The sequence below is a fragment of the Bombina bombina genome, chromosome 3, assembly GCF_027579735.1.
Source record: "Bombina bombina isolate aBomBom1 chromosome 3, aBomBom1.pri, whole genome shotgun sequence".
NCBI classification, from domain to species: domain Eukaryota; kingdom Metazoa; phylum Chordata; class Amphibia; order Anura; family Bombinatoridae; genus Bombina; species Bombina bombina.
The window spans coordinates 1,042,614,773-1,042,630,701 of NC_069501.1; the positions used below are offsets into that span (position 1 = coordinate 1,042,614,773).

General features: G+C 38.1%; 1 protein-coding gene across 1 annotated transcript in view; it reads right to left on the bottom strand.

Moving 5' to 3' along the window:
- Window positions 1–15,929, bottom strand: part of LOC128652604 (uridylate-specific endoribonuclease-like) — an 82,276-nt gene that overhangs the window by 37,103 nt on the left and 29,244 nt on the right. Inside the window, exons 4-5 of the mRNA XM_053705536.1 lie at window positions 9,276–9,311; window positions 8,343–8,540 (exon numbers count right to left, since the gene is read on the bottom strand). Of these exons, the coding sequence (XP_053561511.1) occupies window positions 8,343–8,540; window positions 9,276–9,311 (234 nt within the window). The remainder of the gene's footprint in view (window positions 1–8,342; window positions 8,541–9,275; window positions 9,312–15,929) is intronic.

The following is a 15,929-nucleotide window of genomic DNA, read 5'->3' on the forward strand; positions in this document are numbered from 1 at the left end:
AGCGCCTCACTGGCAGGTTGTTTCGACGCTGGATATCAGACAAGTGCGGCATGGCCGTGTAGGAACGCCTGAAATGGCCACACACCTTCCTGGCCTGCTTCAGGATGTCCTGTAAGCCTGGGTACTTATGGACAAATCGTTGTACAATCAGATTACACACATGTGCCATGCACGGCACATGTGTCAACTTGTCCAATTTCAATGCCGCCACCAAATTACTTCCATTGTCAGAAACAACCTTGCCAATCTCCAGTTGGTGCGGAGTCAGCCACTGATCCACCTGTGCGTTCAGGGCGGTCAGGAGTGCTGGTGCGGTGTGACTCTCCGCTTTCAGGCAAGTCAACCCCAAGACGGCGTGACACTGCCGTACCCGGGATGTAGAATAGTACCTGGGGAGCTGGGGGGGTGCCATAGATGTGGAGCAAGACACAGAAGTTGAAGAGGACTCAGCCGAGGAAGAGGTTATGGAAGAGGATGGAGTAGGAGGAGTAGAGGAGGTAGCAGCAGGCCTGCCTGCAAGTCGTGGCGGTGTCACCAACTCTTCTGCAGAGCCACGCATTCCCAATGTGCAGTGTAGGTGATATACCTGCCCTGACCATGCTTTGCAGACCAGCTATCCGTGGTCATATGGACCCTTGCCCCAACGCTGTGTGCCAGACATGCCATAACTTCCTTTCTCACAACAGAGTACAGGTTTGGGATTGCCTTTTGTGAAAAGAAATTTCTGCCAGGTACCTTCCACTGCGGTGTCCCAATAGATACAAATTTTTTGAAAGCATCAGACTCCACCAGCTTGTATGGTAAAAGCTGGCGGGCTAAGAGTTCAGACAAGCCAGCTGTCAGACGCCGGGCAAGGGGGTGACTTTGAGAAATTGGCTTCTTACGCTCAAACATGTCCTTGACAGACACCTGACTGTGGGCAGATGACCAGGAACTGCTACGTAAGAGAGACTGAGTGGAGGATGGTTGAGAGGGGGCAAGGAGGACAGCACTGGTTGACATGGCTGAAGATGCTGGAGCAGGAGGAGGAGGGCAGCTTTCACTTTGTGTGCTGCTTTTACTCATGCGTTCTTCCCATCGGCCTTTGTGATGGGAGACCATGTGCCTTCGCAAAGCAGTTGTACCTAGGTGGCTGTTGGACTTCCCACGACTCAGTTTCTTTTGGCACAGGTTGCAAATGGCATCGCTGTTGTCAGAGGCAGACACACACAAAAAATGCCACACTGCTGAGCTCTGCGATGACGGCATTCTGGTGGTGGCAACAGCATGCGTTGATGGGCGTCGGCGGGCTGTCTGGCTGACCCCTGGTGACGATGCATGCTGTCTGACTGTGCCACTAGCTCCTTGAGACGACCTCCCCATGCTTCCAAATCGTCTCCTCCTCCTCCTCTCTGTCTCCCCATCTGAACTTTCCCCCTCTTCTTCTTCTCTTCAGGCACCCACGTGACATCCACCGACACATCATCATCAACCGCTTCACTTGTATCTGAAACATTAAGAAAGGAAGCAGCAGCGGGTACAACATCACCATCATCATCACACCGTACCTCCATGTCGGTAATGCTGCCTGACTGAGACTGATCACTATTATCTACATCCTCTGTCAATGATGGTTGCGCATCACTCATTTCTTCAAAATGATGTGTCAATAACTCCTGTGACAGATCAAGTGAAGCGGCTGTGGTGCTAGTGTTGGTGGTGGCGACAGGCGGCGGAGTGTCACTGGTCAGTTGAGACCTGCCCAAAGCACAGCTGGACTTAGATGGTGCGTCAAGGTTAGGAGGACTAGCAGCGGAAGCTGAAGAAGATTGGGTTTCCTGTGTTAGCCATTCAACTAGGTCCTCCTCAGAAGTTTTTGCATCCCCCCTGGCACCCGGCATCTGAACAATGTGCATATTTGTAGGGTCTAAAGGAATCATAGCACCACGACCACGACCACGGAACCTGCGGGGTGGCCTGCCTCTGCCTGTAATTTTTTTTTAAATGGACACTAACAATACTATTACACCAATTGAGTGGTGGCACTGTGAAAGTGGGCACAGTATACGCTGTGAGACTGACAACAACAAAAAAGACAGATGTTTTAAAAATCACAAATTGTTAATTTTTTGAAATATTACTAGTACTGTGGCAACAAATATGATTGTTTGGCACTATTTGGCAAATGAGCCTGTCTGGCACACATGCTGGGAGAAAGGAAACTGCAATTCAATGGCACTAGGAGACTGAAGAATCACAGTCAAAACAGTTATGATTAACAAAAATTCCAATCCTGTTACAATAAATATGAGTGGTGGCACTAATTGGCTAGTTGGGACTGGCACACAGGCAGGCAGGCAGGCAGGAGGAAAATGCAATTCAAGGGCACTAGTAGACTGCAGATTGACAGTCAAAACAGTGTTGATTGACAAATTTTGCAATAGTGTTAAAAGAAATATGATTGCTAGCACTAATTGGATAGTTGGGCCTGGCACACAGGCTGGCAGGCAGTAGAAAAGTGCAATTCAATGGCACAAGCAAAATGAGGATTAAGATCAACAATCAAGATTTTTTTTATTTTAATTAGTAACTATACTGTGACAACAATTAGGATTGGTGTAAATAGTTGGCAAGACGGCCTGGCACAAAAGGATGGCAGGCAGGAGGGAGATGCAATTCAAGGACACTAGGAGACTGATTAATGACAGTCAAAACAGTGATGATTGACAATTTTTGCAATACTGTTAACAGAAATATGATTGCTGACAACAATTGGCTAGGTGGGCCTGGCTCACAGCAGGCTGCAAGGCAGGAGGAAAGTGCTATTCAATGGCACCAGCAAACTGAGGTTTCAAATCACAGCAACTATTACCAAAAATTTTAATTTTTAATTATTAGAATACTGTCACAACAAATATGATTGGTGTAAATATTTTTTAAGTAGGCCTGGCACACAGGCTTGGAAGGCTGTAGAAAAGTGCTATTCTAGGGCACGAGCAAACTGAGGATTAAGATCATCAACAATAAAGATTTTTTTAATTGTAATTAGTAACTATACTGTGACAAAAAATTAGGATTGGTGTAAATAGTTGGCAAGACGGCCTGGAACAAAAGGATGGCAGGCAGGAGGGAGATGCAATTCAAGGACACTAGGAGACTGATTACTGACAGTCTAAACAGTGATGATTGACAATTTTTGCAATACTGTTAACAGAAATATGATTGCTGACAACAATTGGCTAGGTGGGGGCCTGGCTCACAGCAGGCTGCAAGGCAGGAGGAAAGTGTTATTCAATGGCAGCAGCAAACTGACGATTCAAATCACAGCAACTATTACCAAAAATTTTAATTTTTAATTCTTAGAATACTGTCACAACAAATATGATTGGTATAAATATTTTTTAAGTAGGCCTGGCACACAGGCTTGGAAGGCTGTAGAAAAGTGCAATTCAAAGGCACGAGCAAACTGAGGGTTAAGATCATCAACAATAAAGATTTTTTTAATTTTAATTAGTAACTATACTGTGACAAAAAAATAGGATTGGTGTAAATAGTTGGCAAGACGGCCTGGCACAAAAGGATGGCAGGCAGGAGGGAGATGCAATTCAAGGACACTAGGAGACTGATTACTGACAGTCTAAACAGTGATGATTGACAATTTTTGCAATACTGTTAACAGAAATATGATTGCTGACAACAATTGGCTAGGTGGGGGCCTGGCTCACAGCAGGCTGCATGGCAGGAGGAAAGTGCGTTTCAATGGCACCAGCAAACTGACGATTCAAATCACAGCAACTATTACCAAAAATTTTAATTTTTAATTATTAGAATACTGTCACAACAAATATGATTGGTGTAAATATTTTTTAAGTAGGCCTGGCACACAGGCTTGGAAGGCTGTAGAAAAGTGCAATTCAAAGGCACGAGCAAACTGAGGGTTAAGATCATCAACAATAAAGATTTTTTTAATTTTAATTAGTAACTATACTGTGACAAAAAATTAGGATTGGTGTAAATAGTTGGCAAGACGGCCTGGCACAAAAGGATGGCAGGCAGGAGGGAGATGCAATTCAAGGACACTAGGAGACTGATTACTGACAGTCTAAACAGTGATGATTGACAATTTTTGCAATACTGTTAACAGAAATATGATTGCTGACAAACAATTGGCTAGGTGGGGGCCTGGCTCACAGCAGGCTGCAAGGCAGGAGGAAAGTGCGTTTCAATGGCACCAGCAAACTGACGATTCAAATAACAGCAACTATTAACAAAAATTTTAATTTTTAATTATTAGAATACTGTCACAACAAATATGATTGGTGTAAATATTTTTTAAGTAGGCCTGGCACACAGGCTTGGAAGGCTGTAGAAAACTGCAATTCAAAGGCACGAGCAAACTGAGGGTTAAGATCATCAACAATAAAGATTTTTTTAATTTTAATTAGTAACTATACTGTGACAAAAAATTAGGATTGGTGTAAATAGTTGGCAAGACGGCCTGGCACAAAAGGATGGCAGGCAGGAGGGAGATGCAATTCAAGGACACTAGGAGACTGATTACTGACAGTCTAAACAGTGATGATTGACAATTTTTGCAATACTGTTAACAGAAATATGATTGCTGACAACAATTGGCTAGGTGGGGGCCTGGCTCACAGCAGGCTGCAAGGCAGGAGGAAAGTGTTATTCAATGGCAGCAGCAAACTGACGATTCAAATCACAGCAACTATTACCAAAAATTTTAATTTTTAATTATTAGAATACTGTCACAACAAATATCATTGGTGTAAATATTTTTTTAAGTAGGCCTGGCACACAGGCTTGGAAGGCTGTAGAAAAGTGCAATTCAAAGGCACGAGCAAACTGAGGGTTAAGATCATCAACAATAAAGATTTTTTTAATTTTAATTAGTAACTATACTGTGACAAAAAATTAGGATTGGTGTAAATAGTTGGCTAGACGGCCTGGCACAAAAGGATGGCAGGCAGGAGGGAGATGCAATTCAAGGACACTAGGAGACTGATTACTGACAGTCTAAACAGTGATGATTGACAATATTTGCAATACTGTTAACAGAAATATGATTGCTGACAACAATTGGCTAGGTGGGGGCCTGGCTCACAGCAGGCTGCATGGCAGGAGGAAAGTGATTTCAATGGCACCAGCAAACTGACGATTCAAATCACAGCAACTATTACCAAAAATTTTAATTTTTAATGATTAGAATACTGTCACAACAAATATGATTGGTGTAAATATTTTTTAAGTAGGCCTGGCACACAGGCTTGGAAGGCTGTAGAAAACTGCAATTCAAAGGCACGAGCAAACTGAGGGTTAAGATCATCAACAATAAAGATTTTTTTAATTTTAATTAGTAACTATACTGTGACAAAAAAATTAGGATTGGTGTAAATAGTTGGCAAGACGGCCTGGCACAAAAGGATGGCAGGCAGGAGGGAGATGCAATTCAAGGACACTAGGAGACTGATTACTGACAGTCTAAACAGTGATGATTGACAATTTTTGCAATACTGTTAACAGAAATATGATTGCTGACAACAATTGGCTAGGTGGGGGCCTGGCTCACAGCAGGCTGCAAGGCAGGAGGAAAGTGCGTTTCAATGGCACCAGCAAACTGACGATTCAAATAACAGCAACTATTAACAAAAATTTTCATTTTTAATTATTAGAATACTGTCACAACAAATATGATTGGTGTAAATATTTTTTAAGTAGGCCTGGCACACAGGCTTGGAAGGCTGTAGAAAACTGCAATTCAAAGGCACGAGCAAACTGAGGGTTAAGATCATCAACAATAAAGATTTTTTTAATTTTAATTAGTAACTATACTGTGACAAAAAATTAGGATTGGTGTAAATAGTTGGCAAGACGGCCTGGCACAAAAGGATGGCAGGCAGGAGGGAGATGCAATTCAAGGACACTAGGAGACTGATTACTGACAGTCTAAACAGTGATGATTGACAATTTTTGCAATACGGTTAACAGAAATATGATTGCTGACAAACAATTGGCTAGGTGGGGGCCTGGCTCACAGCAGGCTGCAAGGCAGGAGGAAAGTGTGTTTCAATGGCACCAGCAAACTGACGATTCAAATCACAGCAACTATTAACAAAAATTTTAATTTTTAATTATTAGAATACTGTCACAACAAATATGATTGGTGTAAATATTTTTTAAGTAGGCCTGGCACACAGGCTTGGAAGTCTGTAGAAAAGTGCAATTCAAAGGCACGAGCAAACTGAGGGTTAAGATCAACACTAAAAATTTTTTTTATTTAAATTAATAACTATACTGTCTGACTGTGACAACAATTATGATTGGTGTAAATAGTTGGCTAGACGGCCTGGCACAAAAGGCTGGCAGTGGCAGGCAGGAGGTACATGAAATTCAATGGCCCTAGGAGACTGAATATTTGCAGTCCAAAAAATTATGTTTTTTTTTTTTTAATTACTGTTACAAGAATTGTGATTGGTGCCACTAATTGGCTACTTGGGCCTGGCAGACAGGCTGGCAGATATGAGTCATGGATGGTAGGTAGGGCAGTAATTTAACACAGTATGCTGTGTAAGTGACAAAAACACAGGACTGATAGAAAATTAAGTTACATTACACTAGCAAAATATTTAAAAATTTTAGATTTTAATATTAAAATTATGTTAAGAAGTGCAATGCACATATGACTCTATGAGTGGTCGCACTGGCTGGCTGCTACGTAGGGCAGCAATTATAACAACAGTATGCTGTGTAAGTCAGATAGACAGTTAGACACAGTCCTGATAGAAAATACAATTAGATTACACTAGCATAATGATTTAAAGACTTTTTTTTGGAAATTTTAAGAAAAAGGTTAAGCACATACATATGAGTCGTGGCTGATAGCCTTGGAAGGGCAGCTATTAAAAACAGTAGGCTATGTATGTCGGATACACACACGCCTGATAGAAAATACTATTAGATTACACTAGAAAAATTATTGAAATTATTTTTTGGGGGGGGAAATTAAAAAAAGGTTAAACACATATGAGTCGTGGCTCATAGACTAGGGAGGGCAGCAAGTAAACACAGTAGGCTCTCTATGTCAGCAAAACACACAGGCCGGATATAAAATTAGATTTGATTACACTAGCAAACAAATTTAAACTTTTTTTTTTATATATATTAAAATTAAGGTGAAAGAAAAATAGATATGAGTGCTGGGTGGCTGCCTGGCACAGACCAATTAACCAAAAGACTGAAAAAAAAATGAGGTATATTAATGAGTGAGCCTGACAGACACAGGCATGATAGTAAATGTAATTAGATTACACTAGAAAAATATTTTTTTGTGTTTTTTTTTTAAATTAAAAATAATGTTATAAACGGATATTAACACTGCTGGCTGCTGGCTGGCACAGAGCAATGAACCAGAGTATATGCTGTGTGACACTGGCCTGATAGAAAATGAAAAAAAAATTACACTAGAAAAATAATTATATTTTTGGGTTAGTTAAATTTAAACTAATGTTGTTAGGGAGATATCAGTGGTGGCAGTAGTCACAGCATATGCTGTGAGCCTTAAACACACAGCTGAAAGCCAGGCAAATGCTAATAAAAAAAAAAAGAAATAAAAAAAAAAACGGCACGAAATATAGCCCTAAAAAGGGCTTTTTGGGGCGCTGTGCTTGCAGCAGAGATGAGTGGAGTCCTTCTGGACTGCAAATACACTAGCCTAGCTATGTTTTTCCTATTAATGTCAGGAGCAAAAACATAACACGTCCTATCATTAAAAAAGCAAGGTCGTTATGAGTCTAAAATGGCGGATTCCGAGTAGCTGGGAGTGTCTGTGAGGGAATGTCTGATGTTGATTGGCTCTAATGTGTCAGGCGGCTGTGACATAAAGGGTCAAAGTTTCCACAATGATGACACATAGGGGCGGATCGAACATCGCCATGTGTTCGCCCACAAACGCGAACGCGAACAACCTATGTGCGCTGTGAACCGTTCGCGGGCGAACAGTTCGGGACATCACTATATACATATATATATATACAGTATATATATATATATATATATATATATATATATATACTGTTTTGTATTGTGTAAATATGAACACAAGCACATGATTTGTTTGACATTTATTGAATCATACAAACTACAAGCAGCAGCAGTTCACTGGTAGTTTATGAGACTTACAGAAGAGCTTATTTAAATACAGATACATTTGATATTACCTGTTTTACCAGGATATGCAGCATTCCCTAAGTCCTGGTCTGCATCTATTAAAAAAAAACATACAACATTTTTTAACTTATGAATATTTATAAATTCCCTTAAATTACTGGACAGTATTGAAAACATACCATTGTAGTCACTTCTGCTGCTGCTTGCGCTGTTTTTTTTGCTGCTGCTGCTGCTGGTGCTGCTGCTGCTGCTGCTGCTGCTGGTACAAGCTGTTTCATAGTCACTGCAACAGTTGTTGAATTTGACACACTTTTTGTTACAATGGCAGGGCTCTTTCTTTTTATACTTTTGCCCACACCTTCCCTGGCATAGAGTCTCTATAGATTGGAATTAAAAACATTTTAGAGAAAGATTACACTGTTGTCAAAATCTAACAAGAAGAAAATGAACTGCTATCATTTATGAAAATATCTCTTAGCTCCCTATTTATTTTGACCACATTCCAAACTCTCCTATGTTTCAGTTATAAAATAAGAGTAATAGAGTACAGTAGGGGGAAGTGGAAGAAATAGAAGGAGGTGAAAAAGAAGGTTGGAAAAGAAGAGCTTTGAGTAAGGGGGGAGTTAAAGGAGGGTAATGAGAGATAGATGACACAAGGGTAAGGAAAAGAAACCCAAATAAAATTCAAATTTCCTCCATTTTTATTTCTACTTGTGTTGTAAAAAGACTTCCTTGAACATTCAATGCTGTTAAGCACTGTTGGTGCTTAATGAAACCTCTACTGACTGTATGCTAGTTGTGAATTTTGGCATATATTTCTACTACAATAAGTGGATAACTAAAGAATTCACCGAACTCACACTAGCAAGAGAATCAATGAACCGGTTTCACTAAAGTGAGAAGTTTTTACAATCTTCACTCTATTGGATAATGTATAATAATAATGGATTTTTTCTCCTAAGTAAAGTGATTTTTAAATTATTAGTGTTTGTATGCCAAGGTTACTACTTTGGAGATTGGATTCCACTTCTAATTTAATAGTGTACAATTGTACTTCAAGCTGTATAAAGGAGATATTTAAATAGCAAACAATGCAATATTATTTAATTTACCTTGATGGACGTCTTTTTCCGAGGAAGGATCAGCATCTAAAAAAGACAAGCCATAAGAGATACAGGCATACCTCAAATATATTGCGGGTTTGCAATAAAGTGAATATAGCAACAATGGGAGTCACACAATTTTAAACTGTAGTCTATTAAATGTGCAATAGCATTATGACTAAAAAACAATGTACATACCTTAACTAAAAAATACTTTATTGCTAAAAAATGCTAACCATCATCTGAGCCTTCAGTGAGTCATAATCTTTTTACTAGTGGTGTTTATATATATGTTGGAAAATGGCCCTGATAGTCTTGCTCGAGACAGGGTTTCCGCAAACTTTCAAGTTTTAAAAAGAGCAATATCTGCAAAGCACAATAAAAAAAAAAGGTATGCGTGTGCTTAATTTTTCTCAGGGAGAGATGGAATTGGAACACATTTATATTCTAATTAATATATATATATATATATATATATATATATATATATATATATATATATATATATATATATAAATATATATTTATGTATGTACTGTATATATAGTACTTATAGGTGTTGATTCTGATAAGTGCCAAATTGTGTTAGGAAGCTTTTGGAAAGTATAAAGAAAATGAACTGTGATCACAGTGAGCAGGAAGGTCACATATTAAGTATTTTTCTAGTGAGCCAATAACGTGTCTTCAGGTCCAACCCCCCCAAAAGAAACAGGGGTGGCCAAAAACGATCAGACAATAGACTGTGACTCTCCAGTCTCTCTCTTGGAGTGTTTGAAATTCAATTTTAAGAGGAATTTTACATCAAAAGCAAACAAAATAAATAATGACTATATAATACAATATTGCTTTCTTTTCATTAATTGGGTAGATTCAAATTTGACAAATTTGAAGTCTGTGAAAAGCAAAAATAATACATTTTGGTAAATCAAGTAGACAAGTTAATGTTTTACTGTATTATATCCACTAGGGGGAGACATAAGAATATTAACGGGAACATTATACCAGATAGGAAACAAATCTGCTGTAGACTATAAAAAGAAAGCAGAGATAGGTATGTATGCTGGTTACCAAAATGAACTTAAATAATGCACACAACTCTCAAAACAGGTAAAATAAAATTAGCAAAAAGCACTATTAAATGTTCAGCTACGAAACACAGTTTTACAAATACAAAATAGATTTTACTTAAAGCTATCTCACTTAATATCCTATTGATACTTTAGCTCTGTTTTTGGATGTTTTCTATATAGTTTCTAACATGCTGACACTCACACAGACAGGGCTGAATTTTTCATTATGCAAAGTAAGTAGCTGCCTACAGGCACTCGGCAGTTCAAGTAATCAGAGTAAAATATGCTGCTTTACATTGCACTAATTATTACATTTTGTGTGTTATAAACTTTGCTGTCAAACAGAGCTATTTATGTGGGTTTTGTTTTTAAGATAGGGGACACCTGAATTACCGCTACTGATAGGCACCAGAATTGGAAATCAGCATAATATGTTCAAGAGAAATTACACATTTGGCCTATATTTAAAAACATCCATCATATTATATTGATCTTTATTAGCTATCACTAATTTTGTATAATCACTAAACGTGTTCCTTAAATTGACATTACGTATTAAAGGGACATAAACCCAAAAAATGTCTTTCATGGTTTAGAAATAACATGCAATTTTAAACAACTTTCAAATTTACTTCTATTATCTAATTTGCTTCATTCTCTTGATATTCTTTGCTGAAAAGCATATCTAGATAGGCTCAGTAGCTGCTGATTGGTCACTGCACATAGATGCCTTGTGTAATTGGCTCACCAATGTGCATTTCTATTTATTCAACAAAGGATATGTAAAGAATGAAGCAAATTAGACAATAGAAGCAAATTTGAATTTTGTTTAAAATTGTATTCTCTTTCGTAATCATGAAAGAAATGTTTTGGGTTTAATGTCCCTTTAAATACATTTCATACACCTCCCTCTAATTAAGGGTGCCACCATTTTTAAACTTAGGTTTATCCACAGGTGTCTGAAGTAGCGTTGCTGCACATATACAAACACATTTCAGCAATGCAATGCAGTGATACATATATTTCAACATGGCAGCACTCTTGACTAGAGTGGGAATAATCTCAGTACAATGCTTATATAATGTGTTGTGTTTAATGCCACTTTAAGACATGAATCACACCATTGTGGCCCCTGGGCCTTAGGTTTAATATGTCTGTTACAGGCATTCTGTCTGTGTTGCAAGCTTCTCTTGCTGGCTTCTGTAGATGATTGAGCATAATGAATAGATATTTTTTACAAGTTTTGAAATGACTAAAATGATTTGTGATTAGACTAATTATATGCAGCTGGTATAGCATCATGTCATGTAGCTAGGCAAATCCAGTGAATATCATTTTAATATGAACTAGAACATTAGGTCCAGGGGCTGATTCCTTTCCTTTATGTGTGGACAATCTATTTAGGTTTCTGGGTCTGTGTGATACCATTAAATAAACTGTGTATACCAACACTGCACAGAAGAAAATCACAAACTCACTTATATAATTATATTATCACTTACAAAATCATTCTCTTTATAAATATCAAAATTCCTATTGTGAAAAGTAACATGGTAATAAATGCAATGTAGCATAATTCACTAGTAATGTAATGGTAGTGTGGAATAGAAAATACACCAGGAATTATTAACAAATACTAATATCAACTTCAAGCATGTTATCTGACCAAGTTTACGGTATAAAACAAAACCACTTTAAGGGATATGAAACCCAATTTTTTTCCTTTCATGATTCAGATAGAGCATGGGATTTTAAGCAACTTTCTAAATTACTCCTATTATTAATTTTTCTTCGTTCTCTTGGTATCTTTATTTAAAAAGCAGCTATGTAAGCTTAGGATCCAGCCCATTTTTGGTTCAGCACCTGGGTAGCGCTTGCTGATTGGTGACTATAGAAAGTTGCTTAAAATTGCATGCTCTATCTAAATCATGGAAGAAGAAATGTGAGTTTCATATCCCTTTAAGGTAGTAATATCTTTAGATCTATACTGTTCCTTTGTATAATACTGTATTACTCTATATTGCATTTATTGATTCACATTTACTTTTCACAATGGCAATATTGATATTAAGAGGATAATTTTATAATTATTACATAAAATTATATGTCAGTTTCCAATTTGTATACATGGATTCATGATTGCAGGTTGGCGATTTTTCTGTGAGGGGTTAGACGTGGTAAGTTTAAATTGCATATTATATATATATATGTATATTTTAAAAAAAACTGTACGCTTCTGAGCTCCAATGAGCTCACCTAAGTTTATTCTTTAACAAAGGATACCAAGAGGCAGAATCACATTTTGATAATATACATTAACTATCAAGCTTTTATTTAAATTACATACTCAGTCTAAAACTTGAAATTTTAATTTCTTTCATATAGGTGGCGAGAGTCCACAAGCATTTTACTAATGGGATACACATTCCTACCAGGAGGAGGCAAAGTTTCCCAAACCTCAAATGCCTATAAATACACCTCCCACCTCCCACCTCACATATACCTCAGTTTTAAAAACGTTTCCTCCTTAGGAGGTGGTGAAGCAAGATGTGCTTGATTCTTTAGTGAAAGGCTCTTCTGAGCATATTGTAGCCCAGTTCCTCTCTAAGTACAGTGTTTGTCTGAGGGATGTGAAGGGAGTATTGCCTGATGATACCATGTTTTCACCTATGGGAAATTTGGTCGCAGGGATTCATCTGCTGCTTCCCTTTATAGATCGACATTATACTCCTCTAGCATTACCTCTGCTGATAAGTTTCAGTACTGGTTTGGCTGTCTGCTATATGTGTATGGGTGTTTCATGGTAAGTATAATACGTTTTTCTTTTTCTTTAAGATACTCTCAGCTATGGAAGGCACTTTATTGTTTTAAAGTTATAAATGTGTATAAATATATGTATTTGCCACGAGAATGGTTGTTTATTTTCCTTAAGCATCATAAATGCAGCATGAGTTTGTGAAACACTGCTTTTTAGCATTTGGAGGCAAGTTAAACAATATTTATTTTTTAGCTTACCTTAGGCTTTCATTATCTCTGGTGGCAACATTTTTACACCTTTTTTTCAGCTTAACTCTGTGCTCTCTCAATTTTTAGAGAGCTATATTTCAACTTTGATTTTACATCTTCATCGATGTTTTATTATATTTTTTTAAGACTACTGTTATTACTCCTGACGTTTTCCCAATTCCATGCTATCTCTAATGTGATTGCTAAAGAATGGTCTAAACCTGGTACTTCTTTTAACCCTTCTTCTAGGTTTCAAATTGCATCCTTTGCCTGTTGCTAATTTGGAACTTTGGTAAACAGTCCCTAAAATTGATGGGGCTAATTCCATTCTTGCTAAACGTACCATTCCTATGGAAGACAGCACTTCTTTTAAAGACCCTTTCGATAGGAAGCTTGAATCTTATCTTTGAAGGGCATATTTACATACTGGCTATATTCTTAGACCTGTTATATCCATGGCTAATGTTGCTGCTGCTTCTACCTTTTGGTTGGACAGCTTAGCTCAGCAGTTGTCTTCAGATCCTGAATTATCTAACATTATTCTTTTACTTCAACACGCAAATAATTTTCTTTGCGATGCTATCTTTGATGTTATGAAAATCAACGTGAAATCTATGTCTTTAGCAATTTTAACTATAAGAGCTTTATGGCTTAAATCTTGGAACGCTGACATGGTATCTAAAACAAGATTACTATCTCTTTCATTTAAAGGTAAAAACCTTTTTGGTTCTCAATTGGATTCTATTATTTCCACTATTGCTGGGGGTAAAGGAGTTTTTCTTCTTCAAAACAAAAAATCTAAGGGAAAATTTAAAGTTACTAATCGTTTTCGTTCCTTTCATCAGAATAGAGAACAGAAAAATGCTCCCTTCCCTAAAGCCTCTGGCTCTAATTGGAGACCATCTCCAAATTGGAATAAATCCAAACCATAAAGAAACTAAATCCGGCCTCTAAGCCAGCATGAAGGTGCAGCCCCAATGCAGTTCTTCATGTGGGGGGCAGACTAAGACTATTTCAAGATTTTAGGGCAGACTCTGTCCAAAATCAGTGGATTCAGAACATCATATCACAGGGTAATGAATTGGATTCAGAATAAGACCTCCCATGGGTATATTCTTTCTCACACATGTTCCAAAACACCCAGTAAAGGCCCAAGCATTTCTGAAATGTGTTTCAGACCTAGAACTCTTGTGGGTAATTAGTCCAGTTACTCTACAGGAACAGGGCTTGGGATTTTATTTGAATCTTTTCATTGTCCCAAAGAAGGAAAATTCTTTCAGACCAATTTTGGATCTAGAAACTCTAAATCGAGTCCCAACTTTTAAGATGGACTATTCTGGACTATTCTTAGACTTACAGGATGCTTACCTTCACATCCCAATCCACCCAGATCATTATCAATTTCTGAGATTCTCTTTTCTAGACAAGCATTACAAATTTGTCGCTCTTCCATTTGGCCTAGCAACAGCTCTGATAATATTCTCAAATGTTCTCAGTGCTCTTCTATCTGTAATCAAAGAGCAGGGTATTGCAATGTTTCCTTATTTGGACGATATCTTGGTACTAGCTTAATCTTTTCATTTAACAGAATCTCACACAAAGCAACTATTGTCATTTCTTCAAAGACAGGGTTGGAGTATCAATTTACCAAAGAGTTTCTTGATTCCTCAGACAAAGATCACCTTTTTAGGTTTCCAGATAGATTCAGTGTCCATGACTCTATCCCTAACAGAAAAGAGACAATTGAAATTGGTTTCAGGTCTAAACTTTCAGTTTCTATCATTCTCTTCAGTGGCTATGTGCATGGAAGTTTTAGGTCTCATGATTGCAGCATTGGATGCTCGTTTACATATGAGACCTCTACAGCTTTGCATGTTCCACCAATGTTGCAGGGATATCACAACTGATATTCTTAAATCCCAACACACAACTCTCTCTGACTTGGTGGTTAAACCACCATTTTATTATTCAAGGGGCCTCTTTTGTTCATCCTATCTGATCTGTAATCACCACAGATGCAGGTCTTACTGGCTGGGGAGCTGTCTGGGGGCCTCTGACAGCACAAATAGTTTGGAATCCTCAAGAGGCAAGGTTACTAATTAATATTTTGGAACTCCGTTCTCTCTTCAGAACTCTTCAGGCTTGAAGGGAAGATTTATCAAGCAGCAGATGCTGCAATCTAACCCCAAAGTTTCCAGCTCGCCGGAAACTTAAGTTAAGAAGCAGCGATCATAAGATTGGTATGATTGACAATCTGAATAATTGACACCTCCTGGGTGGGCGGCATTGCACAAGCATTTCACCAGAAATGTCTGCATTTAGCGATGCAGGGCAGACTTGATTTGCTATAGCAAATCATGTCTGCCTGGGGCAGGATAAATCTAGCCCTTGGCCTCTATTGAAGAAGGAACCTTATATTCATTTTTAAACAGACACATATCACTACAGTGGCATATGTCATCATCAAGGGGGAACTCACAGTCCCCTAGCTATGAAAAAAGTATCTTGCATACTTTCTTGGGTGGAATCCAATTCCTGTCTAATCACGGCAATTCATATTCCAGGTTTAGACAATTGGGAAACGGAT